The sequence below is a fragment of the Eretmochelys imbricata genome, chromosome 6 (assembly GCF_965152235.1).
Source record: "Eretmochelys imbricata isolate rEreImb1 chromosome 6, rEreImb1.hap1, whole genome shotgun sequence".
Lineage (NCBI taxonomy): Eukaryota > Metazoa > Chordata > Testudines > Cheloniidae > Eretmochelys > Eretmochelys imbricata.
This window is the reverse complement of record NC_135577.1, coordinates 22,740,420-22,755,991: the sequence shown is the minus strand read 5'-3', so window position 1 is coordinate 22,755,991 and position 15,572 is coordinate 22,740,420. Positions and strand designations below refer to the sequence as shown.

The 15,572-nt window shown below is 48.9% G+C and overlaps 1 protein-coding gene across 1 annotated transcript in view; it reads left to right on the top strand.

Annotated features, from left to right (window-relative positions):
* The window catches only part of SLC25A22 (solute carrier family 25 member 22), a 37,962-nt gene extending 30,624 nt beyond the window's left edge, over positions 1 to 7,338 (top strand). Inside the window, exons 6-9 of the mRNA XM_077819877.1 lie at positions 2,008 to 2,179; positions 3,407 to 3,561; positions 6,279 to 6,354; positions 7,185 to 7,338. Of these exons, the coding sequence (XP_077676003.1) occupies positions 2,008 to 2,179; positions 3,407 to 3,561; positions 6,279 to 6,354; positions 7,185 to 7,338 (557 nt within the window). The remainder of the gene's footprint in view (positions 1 to 2,007; positions 2,180 to 3,406; positions 3,562 to 6,278; positions 6,355 to 7,184) is intronic.
* Positions 7,339 to 15,572: the final 8,234 nt, after the last annotated feature.

The window sequence follows — 15,572 nt, the reverse complement described above, 5'->3', positions numbered from 1 at the left end:
GCTGCTCTCAGGGGGAGGGAGGGACCGTTTCAGTCCTGCTCTTTCTGTGGGACTCTTTGTACCATTGTCCCGTATCCTCCTTGCCTCTCTGGGTACTGGTTTCCTCTCTGATCTCAGAGTGGAGTCTCTGACTCATGAGGTTGAGAGGAAACTGAAGACTCTCCCTTGTGAGAGTGAAAGGAGAGCTCTGGTTCAGGGCTGGAGCATGCGTAATCTACTCACAGAAAGGGACAAACAAAGGCACGTGTGGCCAGGGAATGGAATTTGATCTCCGCTTGCTCTCTAGTAGAGAAGCATTGTACCATTTGCCACCATTGGTGTTCTTTGCTCAGGAGAGGCCTAGGGCTAGAATAGCAAAGGGTGCTGCAGGTAAAGGTCGAGGTTCATAGGCAGAACTGTGTAGGAAGCCAGGACTGGGGTTGCAGGTGGTGTTGCAGGTCAGGACTGGGGTGAATTGGCAGAGCTGCAGGAAGGGAAAGGGGATCATGAGCACAAAACAGTGTGGTGTGTCAGTTCCGAGATTCATGGGCAGCGCTGGGGACGGGGAAGGGAGTTAAGACTATGGAGAAGTCCTGTTGGAGCCCATGTGAGACGCGTGGACAGAGCTGTCAGTTATGCACCAGCTGTCCACCATGTGCTGGCACTAGTGTCTTCACAGAAATAATTTAAATAGAATTATAAGATAATTACTTAAAACAACAGAAAGGAGAGAAGTGTTGCTAAAACCTAAATCTCTTCTGGAGTCCTGCCATGGATGGTGCTTAGGTCCTAAAATCGCCTAAACAATGCCCAGGTAATGCCCAGGTAATGGTGCTACTCAGCTAACCCACAGTGGCCCCCACGCATTTGCCCATCAGGAAGTATTTCTGGCTCCAGGCTGCAGCCAGCTTAGATCAGGATTCTTCCAGCTTGGCATCCATGTTCTCTGTAGGGTTCCATTCTGCAAAGCAGCTAAATTGTCATACCCAGCGTCCCTCGGAGACTGTATGCCCAGTGTGATGTGTACATAACAACTGCACATCCAGGGACTTTCCTCTGTGGAGGTACCATTATGATTACACATAGTAATGTCACATCCTAATTTTGGAACCTCATAACCCAAACACCCCATGAGCCCAGAGAGTTTCTCTTTTCCTTTTTTCTCCCCAAGAACCTTCCCTTGCCAATTTTAATGCAAACCTTGTTCTGTATGTGTGTGGGCTGAGGGATTGATATGTGCTCCATCTACTGACCAAACGGCAGAAGTGCACTTGGGTTTGAAAGGTAATGGGAGATAGGTAGCATAGTGCGTAGATCTAGGGTACTTTATTTCGGGGTTCTCTTCAGTTTTATTTTAAAGTGGTTGTTTAAGGGAAGATATTAGGAATGAGCCCTTCTTATTTTTTGGGTGTTTAAAGTCCCTGTTGCATTGATCTCTTGTACTCAGCCTAGTCTATAATTGTCAGTTCTCCACACCACACAAGCCTTGCATGACTGACCGTGTCTGCTCAGGAGAGACCCAGGAGTGGAACTGCAGGGGCAATGTTACAGATCAGGACTGAGGTGTGGTGGCAGAGCTGGGCTTGAGCCCAGGACTGAGGAAGGGGTGCTGCAGTTCTGGAGGGGAGGGAGCTTGCAGGATGCATGGCTGGCTTTAGCCAGTGCTGTTAGTCCTTCCCTCTCACCAGTATCCAGTTTACACCACAGACCTCTTCCTTTCTGAAACGTCCAAGTTCCTGTGTAGCCTTGTCACTGGAGCCATGTGATAATTGAAAGTTGTGTTTTTTAATATGGAGATATACCTATCTCATAGAGCTGGAAGGGACCTTGAAAGGTCATCGAGTCCAGTCCCCTGCCTTCACAGCAGGACCAAGTACCGTCCCTTATTTTTGCCCCAGATCCGTAAATGGCCCCCTAAAGGATTGAACTCACAACCCTGGGTTTAGCAGGCCAATGTTCAAACCACTGAGCTATCCCTCCCCCTTCATAGCACAGGTTTATAAATAACACTCTGTCACTCCCATGCAGCGGCCCAGAAGAAGCTAATGGCAGCACAAGCCCAGCTCTCCACCACCACCAGCGCTGGGGCAGCAGAGTCGGTAGTGGAGACACGGACCACGGCGACGCAAATCACCAGGGAACTACTTCGGAGCAAAGGCATCATGGGGCTTTACAAGGGCCTTGGGGCCACGCTGCTAAGGTAGGGCTGTGCTCGCTGAAACTCTGAGCGCCTTCATCTATAAAAGACTGAAGTAATCCTCCCAAACCCTGCTCCTTGCAATGGTGCTACTACTGCATTTGGGGCTATTAACTGGACAATTCTATTATCATCTGGGTCACTAACAAAAAACATGTGTATCAAGCACCCAATTCTCCTCTCCCATAGATCAGTGTGATACTGGAGTTCCCCTGGGGAAGAAATGGAGTACATGAGTGGAGAATAAGGCCCCTAGTGCTTTTGTGTTGGGCAGAGAGAGAGAATGAGAATTCTTGGTAGTCTGCCTTCCTTCTAGTCTACATAGGTTCTTATACCACACTGATCACTGTAGTCGTGCATGAAGAGATGTGACTGATATCTGTCACATGTTGGTTGTTCTCTCATCCTCTGCCCTTGGGAAAATGTGAGCAGTGGAGTGTCTCATTTCGGTAGGGTGACTTTTTGTTTTGCTTTGTTAATACACATGTTGCTCTGTAGTCATGTTAGAGAAGGCAGGTCATAAGAAATGCACCTTGCCCTTGGAGTGGAAGGTTGTGAGCCTTGTGATGGTCCTTAGTGCCTAGGGGAGTTTGTGTCACAGTCTCGGATCAGCCCCTGGGAAAGTTCCGTCTCCCATGCAGACGAGCTTTACCCTTATTATAGAGAGTTCCATTGTGCCAAGTCTTCCCTCTGGAGCCTTAGGTGATCTTTGGCTATCCTGGGTCTAGTCCATGGAGTGCCTTGAAGATAAGGACCAAGACCTTGAGCTTGATTTGATCCATAGGAAGCCAGTGAAGAGAGTGGCTTTGACATAAGCTCTTATCTTCTCAAGTGACTGACTCACTAATTAATTATTGGTAGTAACACCCAATGGGACTGACCGGGCAGGAGGAAGGACTTTAACTCTTTTAAAAAAAATTAGAACTCTGGACATCCTGGGCCAGATCCTCAGCTGAAGTAAATAGGTGACGCTCCCTTGGCTCCGGCAGAGCTGTGCCAAATTATATCTGCTGAGCATCTGCCTCCTGACTCTTGTCTGTGGGATATAGAAGCTGCAGAGGGAATGTCTTTCTCAAACCTCCTTGCATGTCATTCCAGTAGCTGGGAAAGAGGCATGGCCTGGCACCGTTCTTGACCTGTGAATCTCCCAGCCCTTCCTGCTGTGACTGGCTGCTTGGTCTGGGGGGTGCAGCTGTGCTGATCTCTCTTCTCCCTACCCCCCCATTACAGAGACGTACCGTTTTCCATTGTTTACTTCCCGTTGTTTGCGAACCTGAACAAGCTGGGCCAGAAGAGCCCTGACGTCAAGGCCCCATTCTACGTGTCCTTCCTATCCGGGTGCCTGGCGGGCAGCACGGCAGCAGTGGCTGTCAATCCGTGTGATGGTGAGTCCTGAGTGGGAGCAGGCGCTGTCAGCCTGAGGGTGGCAACAAGGAGTTTCATGGACACCCAGTCGTGGAGCTCCCGGCCCCTCGTGGACAGTGGTTGCGATGGATCGAGTGAGGAGGAGGAGGAACTTACCACTTATGGTGGCTGTGTTGCAATGACATTGGTGTCAAACGTTGAAGTGGCCCTGTGCCCCCTTGTACGATGAGATGTGGCATGGGGAACAGGGCAAAGGACTCAGAGTTCATGTCCCCAAGTGGCCCTGGAATCAGACAAGCACTGGTGGGAGTGGGGGAAGGAGATGGCTTGTGTGTTAGGGGGACATCCCTTATGCCCCAACCTCACCCATGCACCCCTCTGTGTAGTACCAGGAGAAGAGAGAGCACTGACAGGGCCATTCTGTCTAGGAGAGGGGAAGTGGCAGGGTCTCCCTTTGCTCCCCACAGAGAGGTGGGAGAACTGGAGGCTCCATGTCCCTCTGGTGATCTGAAGGAACTATCAAGGAGAGAGAGAGAGTCCTGTAGAAGAAAGGCTCACAGCCCCTTGAACTCCCCAGCCAGATTTGGAAGAATCCTTACGTCACCAGCCTGGAAAGAGGCATAAGAGTACTCCTGGGGGAATTCTGTGCCACTGCGTGTGTGCAGAATTCATGCCCCCTGCAGATTTCTTTGCTTCCCCACAGAAAAATGATTTTTGGACAGGGAAGCTGCAAGAGCAGTCACGCACCACTCCCTAGCTGCACCCGTACATTGTTTCAGGCACCTGGAGCAGCTGGCAGAGAGGTAAATCACTGCACGGCTGGGAACATCCTAACCAGTGGCTCCTACCCTGAGCCAGGATCAACTGCTAGTCCGGGCTGGGTTGGAGGCGGGAGAAGATGGGACTTCCTCTTCCCCTGCAAGGAGTGGCTGGGGCTGTGTCAGACCCACCCCCAGAAACTTTCCCCAGCTGCAGGAAGCTCTGCATCCTCCCCTGCTTCCTGTCCCCATCGCTGCTCAGCTGCAGGGGGAGAGGTCACTGTACGGGGAGCTGCTCTACCATCTGCCCAATCCCCATGCATCGGGACCTCCCATACCCAGACACCCCTGCCAAGCCTCACCCTGTACACCCAGAACCCCCCTCACCCTCCATACCCGAACACCACCCCACTGAACCTCAACCCCTGCATCTGGAGCCCCCCTGCACCAAGACCCCCTGCACCCAGACCTCCCCCCACTGAGCTCCCTGCACTCAAACCCCCACCCTAATGAGCCCCACCCCCTGCACCACCCTGAGTCCCCACGTCCAGACCCCCACCAAGCCCACTCCCCCAGCACCCAGACCTCTCTGCTGAGCCCCAACCGCTTTCACCTGGAAGCCTCTGCATAGTCCCATTGCCCCTGGAACCCCCGCAACGAGCCTCCGTGCATCCAGATCTCCCACACACACCTAGACCCGCCCCCACTGAGCTGCCTGCACCCAGATTGTCCCACACAGAATCCTCTCACCCCCTACCTGCATCCCGCCCACACTGAGCCCCTCCACATTTGGATCCTTCCTGGTTGAGCCTGCCTACCCCACACTTGGTGCAGAGGGGCAGGGCCCTAGGGTGTTTCTGGGGCAGGCCCAGGCCTTCTGCTGTGTCAGGGTTGGGTGCAGCCTCACCACTGAGTCCATGTCCCAGGGGTGGAGGGTTGGGAGGCTGCAGGGTGATCTCTCACTTTCGTGTATCCAGTGACCTGTGCTCCCCACTGCCAAGCCGGAGCCTCTGCATTTATGTATTGACAAAGTTTGCAGAATTTTAAAATACTGTGTGCAGAGTTTTAAATTTTTTGGCACAGGATGCCCTCAAGTGTATAAGAGGGAGATCTCTGAGGTCAGAGCTCCCCCCTAGCTCAGGAGAGAGAGCTTGCCCACTGCTTCCAGCTGAGGAGGAGCTGAGCTTTCCCTTTACTTCAACCCCTGCTCATGGGAGTCCCCACTGTCAGTGGTGTGTGTTAGTTAAACCAGATGGAGGGGGCACTCTCCGTGCGGAGGACCAGAAGTGGCCATTATCACGTCTTTGTGATGGACATGTTTCTGTGTAGAAACCATTGTGTGTGTGTGTGCTCAGCACGTGCCTTATGTGTATTCAGGCTTTTGTACATCCAGTGTGAGCTCCTGGGAAGCCATTACCTTATTGTCTTAGACTGTGTATGCCTTCCAATAACACCGTTTGGTCTCGCCTCTGTCTGCAGGGCTAACCTGTGAGAAACAATAGGAAGTTGTTTTCCCTCCCGTAATCGTATATTACCAAGATTTTTAAGAGTGACTAGTGATTTTTTTGGTGTCTCCGTTTTTTTGGGGGCCCAACTGCAGGCAGGGCTGACTTTCAGAAAGTGCTGGGCCTTGGAAAATCAGGCTCCTTAAGAGGTCTGGACACCCCTAAATCAGAGTCAGTTTGGAAAATCTTGTTCTCTTTGTGTTTTGTGTGGGGATTTTTAAATCCATTTGTAAAGGAACAGTTAAGGTTTTCCCTTGTTTTCTGATACTCTGATTAATCTCATCTGTGATCATAATCCCAGTAATCTCAGCTTGGCTTTGCTAGGCCCTAAATGATCACTCTTGCCTACTAAAGAGCTATGCAGCAGTGTGTAAAGCACCCGGCAGAAGTTTCGGGGGGAAAGAACCAGAGGCAGCCCATGGCCAATATGAATAGGGTTCTTAAAGCTTCTTTTCTCCTTCTCTCTGTCCTCAGTAATCAAGACAAGACTGCAGTCCTTGAAAAGGGGAGTGAATGAGGACACATACTCAGGAATCCTAGACTGCACCAGGTAAAAGGTGCCCTCAGTGGTTACCAGACGATCAGGTTGCAATGCCTCTGTTCTAGGCATCTTCCATTGCCTGCTTCTTGGCAATGGGAGGGAGTTGCAGCACCAAGGGCTTCTTTTTAAATTGTTTTATCTGAATGGCTAAAAGGGTTTTATCCTGTCCTTGGGGAAGGTTAATAGGGCAGGTGTCCCCTTCTACCAGAAAACCCCAACTACCCCTTTCCCCAAAAAGCAATAACCTTGAAAACAAATACCCAGCCCCAAGCCGAAAAGAGAGCAGAACCAGAGACTCTGTGGAGTTGACTAGGGGTATTGCTATTGCTGTTGGTTTTAACATGACAAAGTGCCCAAATCCTAGGGTGGGCAGCACTATAAAACCCTAAGATAGATAAGGCTGAGATCTGCAGCAGCTCCCACTTCCTCTGTGATCCTGCCTTATAGGACCTCCTGCACATTGCAGGCTACAGAACCTTACCCACCCACTCCTGTAATAGACTTAAAACCTCTGGCTGAGTTACTGCAGCCATCAAATCCTGGTTTAAAGACTTCAAGTTACAGAGAATTCACCACTTACACTAGTTTAAACCTGCAAGTGACCCATGCTGCAGAGGAAGGCAAAAAAACCCCCAAGGTCTGTGCCAATCTGACCCGGGGGAAATTCCTTCCCAACCCCACATATGGCGATCAGTTAGACTCTGAGCATCCTGATTCTGGTAACAGACAATAAATTACTTTGGGAAATATTTGCGTTAGCACAAGTGACACTTGTGATGATGGGCAGTGGGTGGGGTCAACGTATGCGGAATCTCACCGGTGTCTCTGTGCCTCTGTAGGAAAATCTGGCAGAAGGAAGGGCCCCTGGCCTTCCTGAAGGGGGCGTACTGCAGAGCCTTGGTCATCGCCCCGCTCTTCGGCATCGCGCAAGTCGTCTATTTCATAGGCATCGCGGAGTTCTTCCTCGACATGCTTCCGAAGCGCCGGGATTAACCTTTGCACGCACTCGCTGCTGGTCAGAATTCATCCAGCGTTGGTTGTCGTCGTCAATGGTGTCAGAGCAACAGCACAAAGGGTTAAAGCAGCAACCTTGAGGGTGAAGGTCGTCTCCAAACAATAAGTCCCTTCCACCTCTTGATACGTCCCCATCTTATCCGGCCCTCCAGGACAATACTTAATTATGCATATCTATTATTTTTAATTGTCATTCTTAAAGACACTGGTTAGCACAGACTGGGCTCACAGACCTCGGACCTTCTCCCAGCAATGGGAGGGGAAGAAACCGCCCACAGCCTCTGAATTACCAGGTAGTCAAGAAAGGCGCAAAAGAACCAAACTCTCTGTTTCCCCAGTCCCTCTTCTGGTGTGCCAAGCTTCTGGGAAGACAAGGCCCCAGCACAACTTCTAAAGGGGGACCATATTGTCAATAGAGGAGGCAGGTAGATGCCAGAATCAAAAAGTTTCTTTGTAAGGACTTGTCCTGAAACCCCCCTAAAATCAGCTGGACTTGGATGAACTTCTTGGAGATCAGAGGAGGAGAAAGGGTTTATTTTTTTTTAATCAAAGGGACTTCCTTGCTAAATAGGGGCTGTGGGGCCTGTGTGGGGGGAGATGTACACTGCACGTCCTTGCAACGTGTCTGCTCTGTAAGAGTATGTCCGTGGGATCACGTGTGAATGTCTTCAGGTGCATCTGTGTTTAGCTATGAGCTACAGGTGGGAGAGGGGAGAATTTAACGACATGGGATCAACTTTTTATTTATGCAGGAAAAACAAATCCAATTACATTCCTTAAATCAGCCCAGCTCTGACGTGTCAAACAGTTGCTCTACCCAGAGTACTGGTTGTGTGTGTCTTTGGACCCGTCTCTAAGATGTGTTTCTCTCCTTTCCTGTGGGTGTTTGCACTCGCAAAGGGTCACTTAAAAAGAGGTCTCAGAGTCAGGCTTTTTGGTTAAAGATCAGGATAGGCCACATCCTCAGCTGGTGTAAATGGTTGTAGATCCTTTGAAGTCCGTGAGCTCTATTGAAATCAGTGGGACTATGATAGTTTGCACCAACTGAGTATCTGGCTCATTTTACTTGGGGATTGAGTTGCCAACTTCTTTATCCAGACCAAAACTGGGATGTGGAAAAGAAATGAGGCCAGGGCATCTGTTTTATTTCCACAGGGACCTAATTCCATACGACTTACCTCTCAAAGGCCAGGTGTGGTTTTGTTATGATGTTTTCTCTGAAGTACATACAGAGAGGCAGTATGACTCCAATCGGATCCGCACCAGCAGAAAAGCCTGCCTATGGGCGTCCAGTTATGGGATTGAGGACGATAGCCAGTCTTCCTGCTCGCTTTGGGGAGGTAGTCATTAACTGGATAACAGGATGGCAACCCTAGACACGTACGAATTCAGTTAAAGGGACACTAATGTTTTTAAAAAACCCAAACCTTTTCTTTATCTGTCTTCACAATCTCACTTTGAATTGTCACAAGAGAAAGAACTGAAAATCTGGTGTGCTTTATTATTGCACGTCATTCCATTTCAACATGTACACTAAACTGGTTTCACTTTTTGTTTATAGTCAGCTTCACTTTCTGCTTCCCCATCACTAACATCATGGTGATGTTTGTTTCCGACACAACAGATGAAGAATAACTTTAAAAAAACAGTTTCCACTTGAAATCTGTGTATTTCAACCCTTTTTATTTAGGTTTTGTAAAACTTTTTCTTTGTAAAACCTAAATTGGAGGCCAGTTGTCCTGATCATGCACCTTTAACGTAGAGGAGGTTGTTACACAGCTAAGTTCTCACTTTTGCCTATGTGAAACATAAAAAATGACTTTATCCTACACAGATGGGACTCTGCATAGACGATCTGTCGATCATAGAATCATAGAATATCAGGGTTGGAAGGGACCTCAGGAGGTCATCTAGTCCAACCCCCTGCTCAAAGCAGGACCAATCCCCAATTAAATCATCCCAGCCAGGGCTTTGTCAAGCCTGACCTTAAAAACTTCTAAGGAAGGAGATTCTACCACCTCCCTAGGTAACCCATTCCAGTGTTTCACCACCCTCTTAGTGAAAAAGTTTTTCCTAATATCCAACCTAAACCTCCCCCACTGCAACTTGAGACCATTACTCCTTGTCCTGTCCTCTTCTACCACTGAGAATAGTCTAGAACCATCCTCTCTGGAACCACCTCTCAGGTAGTTGAAAGCAGCTATCAAATCCTCCCTCATTCTTCTCTTCTGCAGACTAAACAATCCCAGTTCCCTCAGCCTCTCCTCATAAGTCATGTGTTCCAGACCCCTAATCATTTTTGTTGCCCTTCGCTGGACTCTCTCCAATTTATCCACATCCTTCTTGTAGTGCGGGGCCCAAAACTGGACACAGTACTCCAGATGAGGCCTCACCAATGTCGAATAGAGGGGAACGATCACGTCCCTCGATCTGCTCGCTATGCCCCTACTTATACATCCCAAAATGCCATTGGCCTTGGCAACAAGGGCACACTGCTGACTCATATCCAGCTTCTTGTCCACTGTCACCCCTAGGTCCTTTTCCGCAGAACTGCTGCCTAGCCATTCGGTCCCTAGTCTGTAGCTGTGCATTGGGTTCTTCCGTCCTAAGTGCAGGACCCTGCACTTATCCTTGTTGAACCTCATCAGATTTCTTTTGGCCCAATCCTCCAATTTGTCTAGGTCCCTCTGTATCCTATCCCTGCCCTCCAGCGTATCTACCACTCCTCCTAGTTTAGTATCATCCGCAAATTTGCTGAGAGTGCAATCCACACCATCCTCCAGATCATTTATGAAGATATTGAACAAAACCGGCCCCAGGACTGACCCCTGGGGCACTCCACTTGACACCGGCTGCCAACTAGACATGGAGCCATTGATCACTACCTGTTGAGCCCGACAATCTAGCCAACTTTCTACCCACCTTATAGTGCATTCATCCAGCCCATACTACTTTAACTTGCTGACAAGAATACTGTGGGAGACCGTGTCAAAAGCTTTGCTAAAGTCAAGAAACGATACATCCACTGCTTTCCCTTCATCCACAGAACCAGTAATCTCATCATAGAAGGCGATTAGATTAGTCAGGCATGACCTTCCCTTGGTGAATCCATGCTGACTGTTCCTGATCACTTTCCTCTCATGTAAGTGCTTCAGGATTGATTCTTTGAGGACCTGCTCCATGATTTTTCCAGGGACTGAGGTGAGGCTGACTGGCCTGTAGTTCCCAGGATCCTCCTCCTTCCCTTTTTTAAAGATTGGCACTACATTAGCCTTTTTCCAGTCATCTGGGACTTCCCCCGTTCGCCACAAGTTTTCAAAGATAATGGCCAATGGCTCTGCAATCACGGCCGCCAATTCCTTTAGCACTCTCGGATGCAACTCGTCCGGCCCCATGGACTTGTGCACGTTCAGCTTTTCTAAATAGTCCCTAACCTCTTTCTCCACAGAGGGCTGGCCATCTACTCCCCATGTTGTGATGCCCAGCGCAGCAGTCTGGGAGCTGACCTTGTTAGTGAAGACAGAGGCAAAAAAAGCATTGAGTACATTAGCTTTTTCCACATCCTCTGTCACTAGGTTGCCTCCCTCATTCAGTAAGGGGCCCACACTTTCCCTGGCTTTCTTCTTGTTGCCAACATACCTGAAGAAATCCTTCTTGTTACTCTTGACATCTCTTGCTAGCTGCAGCTCCAGGTGCGATTTGGTCCTCCTGATTTCATTCCTACATGCCCGAGCAATATTTTTATACTCTTCCCTGATCATATGTCCAACCTTCCACTTCTTGTAAGCTTCTTTTTTATGTTTAAGATCCGCTAGGATTTCGCCGTTAAGCCAAGCTGGTCGCCTGCCATATTTACTATTCTTTCGACTCATCGGGATGGTTTGTCCCTGTAACCTCAACAGGGATTCCTTGAAATACAGCCAGCTCTCCTGGACTTCTTTCCCCTTCATGTTAGTCCCCCAGGGGATCCTACCCATCCGTTCCCTGAGGGAGTCGAAGTCTGCTTTCCTGAAGTCCAGGGTCCGTATCCTGCTGCTTACCTTTCTTCCCTGTGTCAGGATCCTGAACTCAACCAACCATGGTCACTGCCTCCCAGATTCCCATCCACTTTTGCTTCCCACACTAATTCTTCCCGGTTTGTGAGCAGCAGGTCAAGAAAAGCCCCCCCCCCCCCCCCCCCCCAGTTGGCTCCTCTAGCACTTGCACCAGGAAATTATCCCCTACGCTTTCCAAAAACTTCCTGGATTGTCTATGCACCGCTGTATTGCTCTCCCAGCAGATATCAGGAAAATTAAAGTCACCCATGAGAACCAGGGCATGCGATCTAGTAGCTTCTGCGAGTTGCCGGAAGAAAGCCCCATCCACCTCATCCCCCTGGTCCGGTGGTCTATAGCAGACTCCCACCACTACATCACTGTTGTTGCTCACACTTCTAAACTTAATCCAGAGACACTCATAACAATCTTTTGTGATCAGTACTATGATGCTTGTGTCACTCTGGATTTTTTCTGAGTTGCCCTTAAAGAAAAGTTTGGGGTTTTTTTTTCCGTAGGGTGACTCTTCTCCTGCTTTATGATGTATTATGAAGGCCTGAAAGGTGTACAGCTTTTTTAAGGATTTTTTTTTTTGTTTTCTGCTTGGATTTTGCATGCATGGTTCAGATCCTCACCTAGGCTGGAAGAGTGATGGTCGGAGAGCTAATGAAATGGTGATGCCCCACGAGATTGAAAGTTGAACAGTTGATAGGGAAAGGATTTCTAGTCACTACTTCAAACGTTTTTCTTTGTGTTAACACCTATTTAATGTTAAGGACTAACTTACATTTTGGAGGAAGGAAGGTTTTGTTTAACCCCATCCGTTATGGTATGACTAGACTAAACATCCCACGAGCCTCCCAGGCGTTATCCAGCAAGACCCGGGAAACCCAAGAGCTGACATGCCTGATATTTAAAAGGGAAAGAGCAAGTGACCACCTCCTCCTCTTTAGAAACAGGCCTTCTCTATACCTCATAAAGAATCCAGAAGGAACACTAGCCTGATTTTTGAACAGTCCTTTGCAGCTTACTTTGGTCTTTGCATTTCTTGGCAAAATTTTAATGTTCAAATGGTAAACGCCCCTCCCAGCCAATATATTATTGTGTATGAGACTTACAATTTGGGGGTAAAAATACATTGCCAGTAAGTGTGTCAGAATGAAATGAAGAGTTCAGTGGCAAATACAGGTTTGAAGCAGCCTCTCCCCCTATAATATGCTGCTCTTACTATGGATATCTGTGCTCCCAGCTGTCCGCTTTGGTCCTATTTGGTTTCACATTGTGATGTGGACCAGCAATGTTGTTGCCATGGTTATTGGGCACAGAAAAGGGCCTGGAAAATGCTGCTTTATGGCCTCAGACAAAGATCCATAGAAAATATCCCTCCCTTTCTCCCATCTCCCCCCAGCTTTTATTTTTAAATTTCAGCAGAAAGATTGCACACAGTGAGCCCTATGTGGTGTGTTAGCGCGGGGCCTTTGTGAGCTGAAGTTCTTGGTGCTGACGAACTCGCGCTGCTCCAGCCTAGTGAAGAGTCCTCTTTAGTGCCAAGAGACTTAAGGACTGACCTGTAAAATTCTGAAGTCAGGAGCAATTGCATCTGCCTGAGATCTGGAATTTCAAAGGGGGGGGCCCTGGCGTTGCTGCAGTAACCGACTCGAGCTGGTGGCCCTGCAACCCATCAACTCAGAAACTCTTACATTAGCATTTAATAACCCCTCTCCCCCTCCCTCCCTCCAGGGCTAAGCCCTGTCCTTTCCTGGCAGGGCTGCCTGGCGCCACCCACGAAAGCTAGCAGGTGCCTCCTTTTGTTCTGATCATTCCAGCCATGGAGGGGAGCCATCAGCATTCGTATCGGCAGCTGTAGCCCATTGATTAAAGTGGAATCAGCTGCACTGGTGTAGATTATGTGTATGCTAGGGTTTGGCACCAGAGGTTAATATCCCCGTGTGGACAAGGCCTTAGTGCAGCTCTAAAGACCAAACTGTAGATGTTTCCATTTAACAGAAGTGTGACTCCCTGTTAGTTCTGTACACCCTGTCCCACCCCCTTCACGCTGGGCATTACCAACAGGGCCAGCACTTCCCTGCAGGTGGTGTTGCTAGGGCCATTGGGGAACTGCAGTACTCAATGACTAGGTAACAACCTGTGGTCACCTTGCCAAGTCCAAGTGCAGAACCCACCCCAGTTAAGGGCCTGAGCCTGGATTATTAGCAGGCATGAGTGCAGCTCACATCTCTGCAGAGCTTTTCCTAAAGGAGGAGAGCAGGATCAGGGTAAAGAGAGTTTGAGGTGAGTCCTGTGTCTTGATTCCAGTGGCAGATTGAGTACCACCCTGTGACCCAGCGGTGGGGCAGCGAGCTTGCAGGCCCACATCTCACGGGGTTTTCAGAACATGCCCAAACCCTCTGGAAGCTGGGAACATTGGGTTGATACCCAAATCCCCTTTTCACAGCTTCATGAACCCAGCAAAGCATGTGTCTGGCACCATCATTGTACCAGTGTGTGAGCGCTCCAGCTTTCAGCAGTGTGTTCTGTCTGTTGGATGGAGTGGCTTGGGGCAGGGCCTGAGACTGGTACAGGGGAGGGAAGACTCTTTAAAATGTATTTAATGCTGTATGTTAAAAGTGTGTCACTTTCCTGTTTCCCTGGAGATTATCTCCGGTCACTCCAGCAGTGGAGGCCTGGAATGCAGAAATGCTGATGTGTTTTTTTTCTGCATGGGAAAGAGATCTATTTCCCACAATCCCTTGATTTTATTTCCTGATGATTCTGCCAGCGACTGCTGTTCTGTTTGGGAACTTGATTTGAGATTGCAACACTGGCTGGCTCAGGGGCTCAAACAGAAGCACACTACTGTGTTGAAGCTGAATGCTCCGAAAAGGATTACCTGTTGCAAGAGGGAGGTCAGTGTCTGTGATAATTAGACCTACAAATGGATTCCCTGGAACAACCTCTTGAAGATTCCAAGGGTGTTTTAAACCTCGGATACTGGTGTTTCTGTAGAATATGCCTGTGTGTGTGCATAGAATGCCCAGCCTGTTGCTTTTGTAGGATATGCCTGCTGTTGTCCCTTTCTGATATGATCTGCACCTGCAGGTTTGTTTGGGGTGCACCATGAGTCCTTTTAGTTTTGTTTCTTTCCATCTCAGAAACAGGAAGGCTAAAATTTTCAGAAGTGGCCTCTGATTTTGGCTGTGCCCAATCTCAGGTGCTTTGGGCCTGAGGCTTTTGGAAGAGCTGAGCACCCCAAATTCTAATTGAAGTGAGTAGTGTTTGGTGCCTCTGAAAATCTGGCTAATGACATCTCAAAGTAGGCACCTAAAATCAGGCTACTTTTGGAAATGTTGGTCCTAAGTTTATAACTCATAGACCTGGCTGGGATCCTGACAGCCAAGACTTTGGCTTGGGACCCCATCAACAAAAGCCAGTGTTTAGACCTAGAAATTTTGAGTATTTCCCTTGCAGAGGTCTGAGTAGCTAAGAGATGGTGGAAAAAACACGGACACAGAAATAATTTAGTCTCTCAAAATGCAGACTTACCCAGACAGAGCTGTGAGGAGCATCCTGCAGGCTAAGCTGTCTGGTAATTGCGATGCTCCTAGGAGATCTGACACTGTCCTCGCCATTTGGTGTTCCTGTAGTCAGCAGGAAAAGAGTCTCCATGGTAGGGGAAGATGAAAAGCATGATGTGTGGACCAGTTCTAGTGATCAGCAAGAACTTAAGTTTTGAGGTGGTGCTTTGACATGGATTTCTGCTCCCTTTAACTGCTTTGTTGTGGCCCATGATCGAGGGTGCCTGTGGCTTTTCCAAATAGCTTTTGGGAGCGCTAGTTGCTGATTACCTAGCTGTGTATGCATGCGGAATCTCTCGCCACACGATACTCTGCTTCGGGTGCTTTGTTGGAACGGGGACCCATGGATGTCCCAGTGTCTGCCCGAAGCCTCGCAGTAGAGGCCACGGGGTTTGGCCCATCAGGACACAATTACAAAATCCAAAGGCAAACGTGAGGCCATTGGCTCCAAAAACCTCTATGAGCCAAGATCTGTAGTCTGAGTCTACTGCTCCTTCGTTCCACCACAGTGACCTTTTGCGGAGCATGCAGCACTAGGAGTCTGTCAGGCTGCCTTTGCCATCCAGCTGTGCCTGTGGCTCACCCCACAAGGCCTGTCTACACT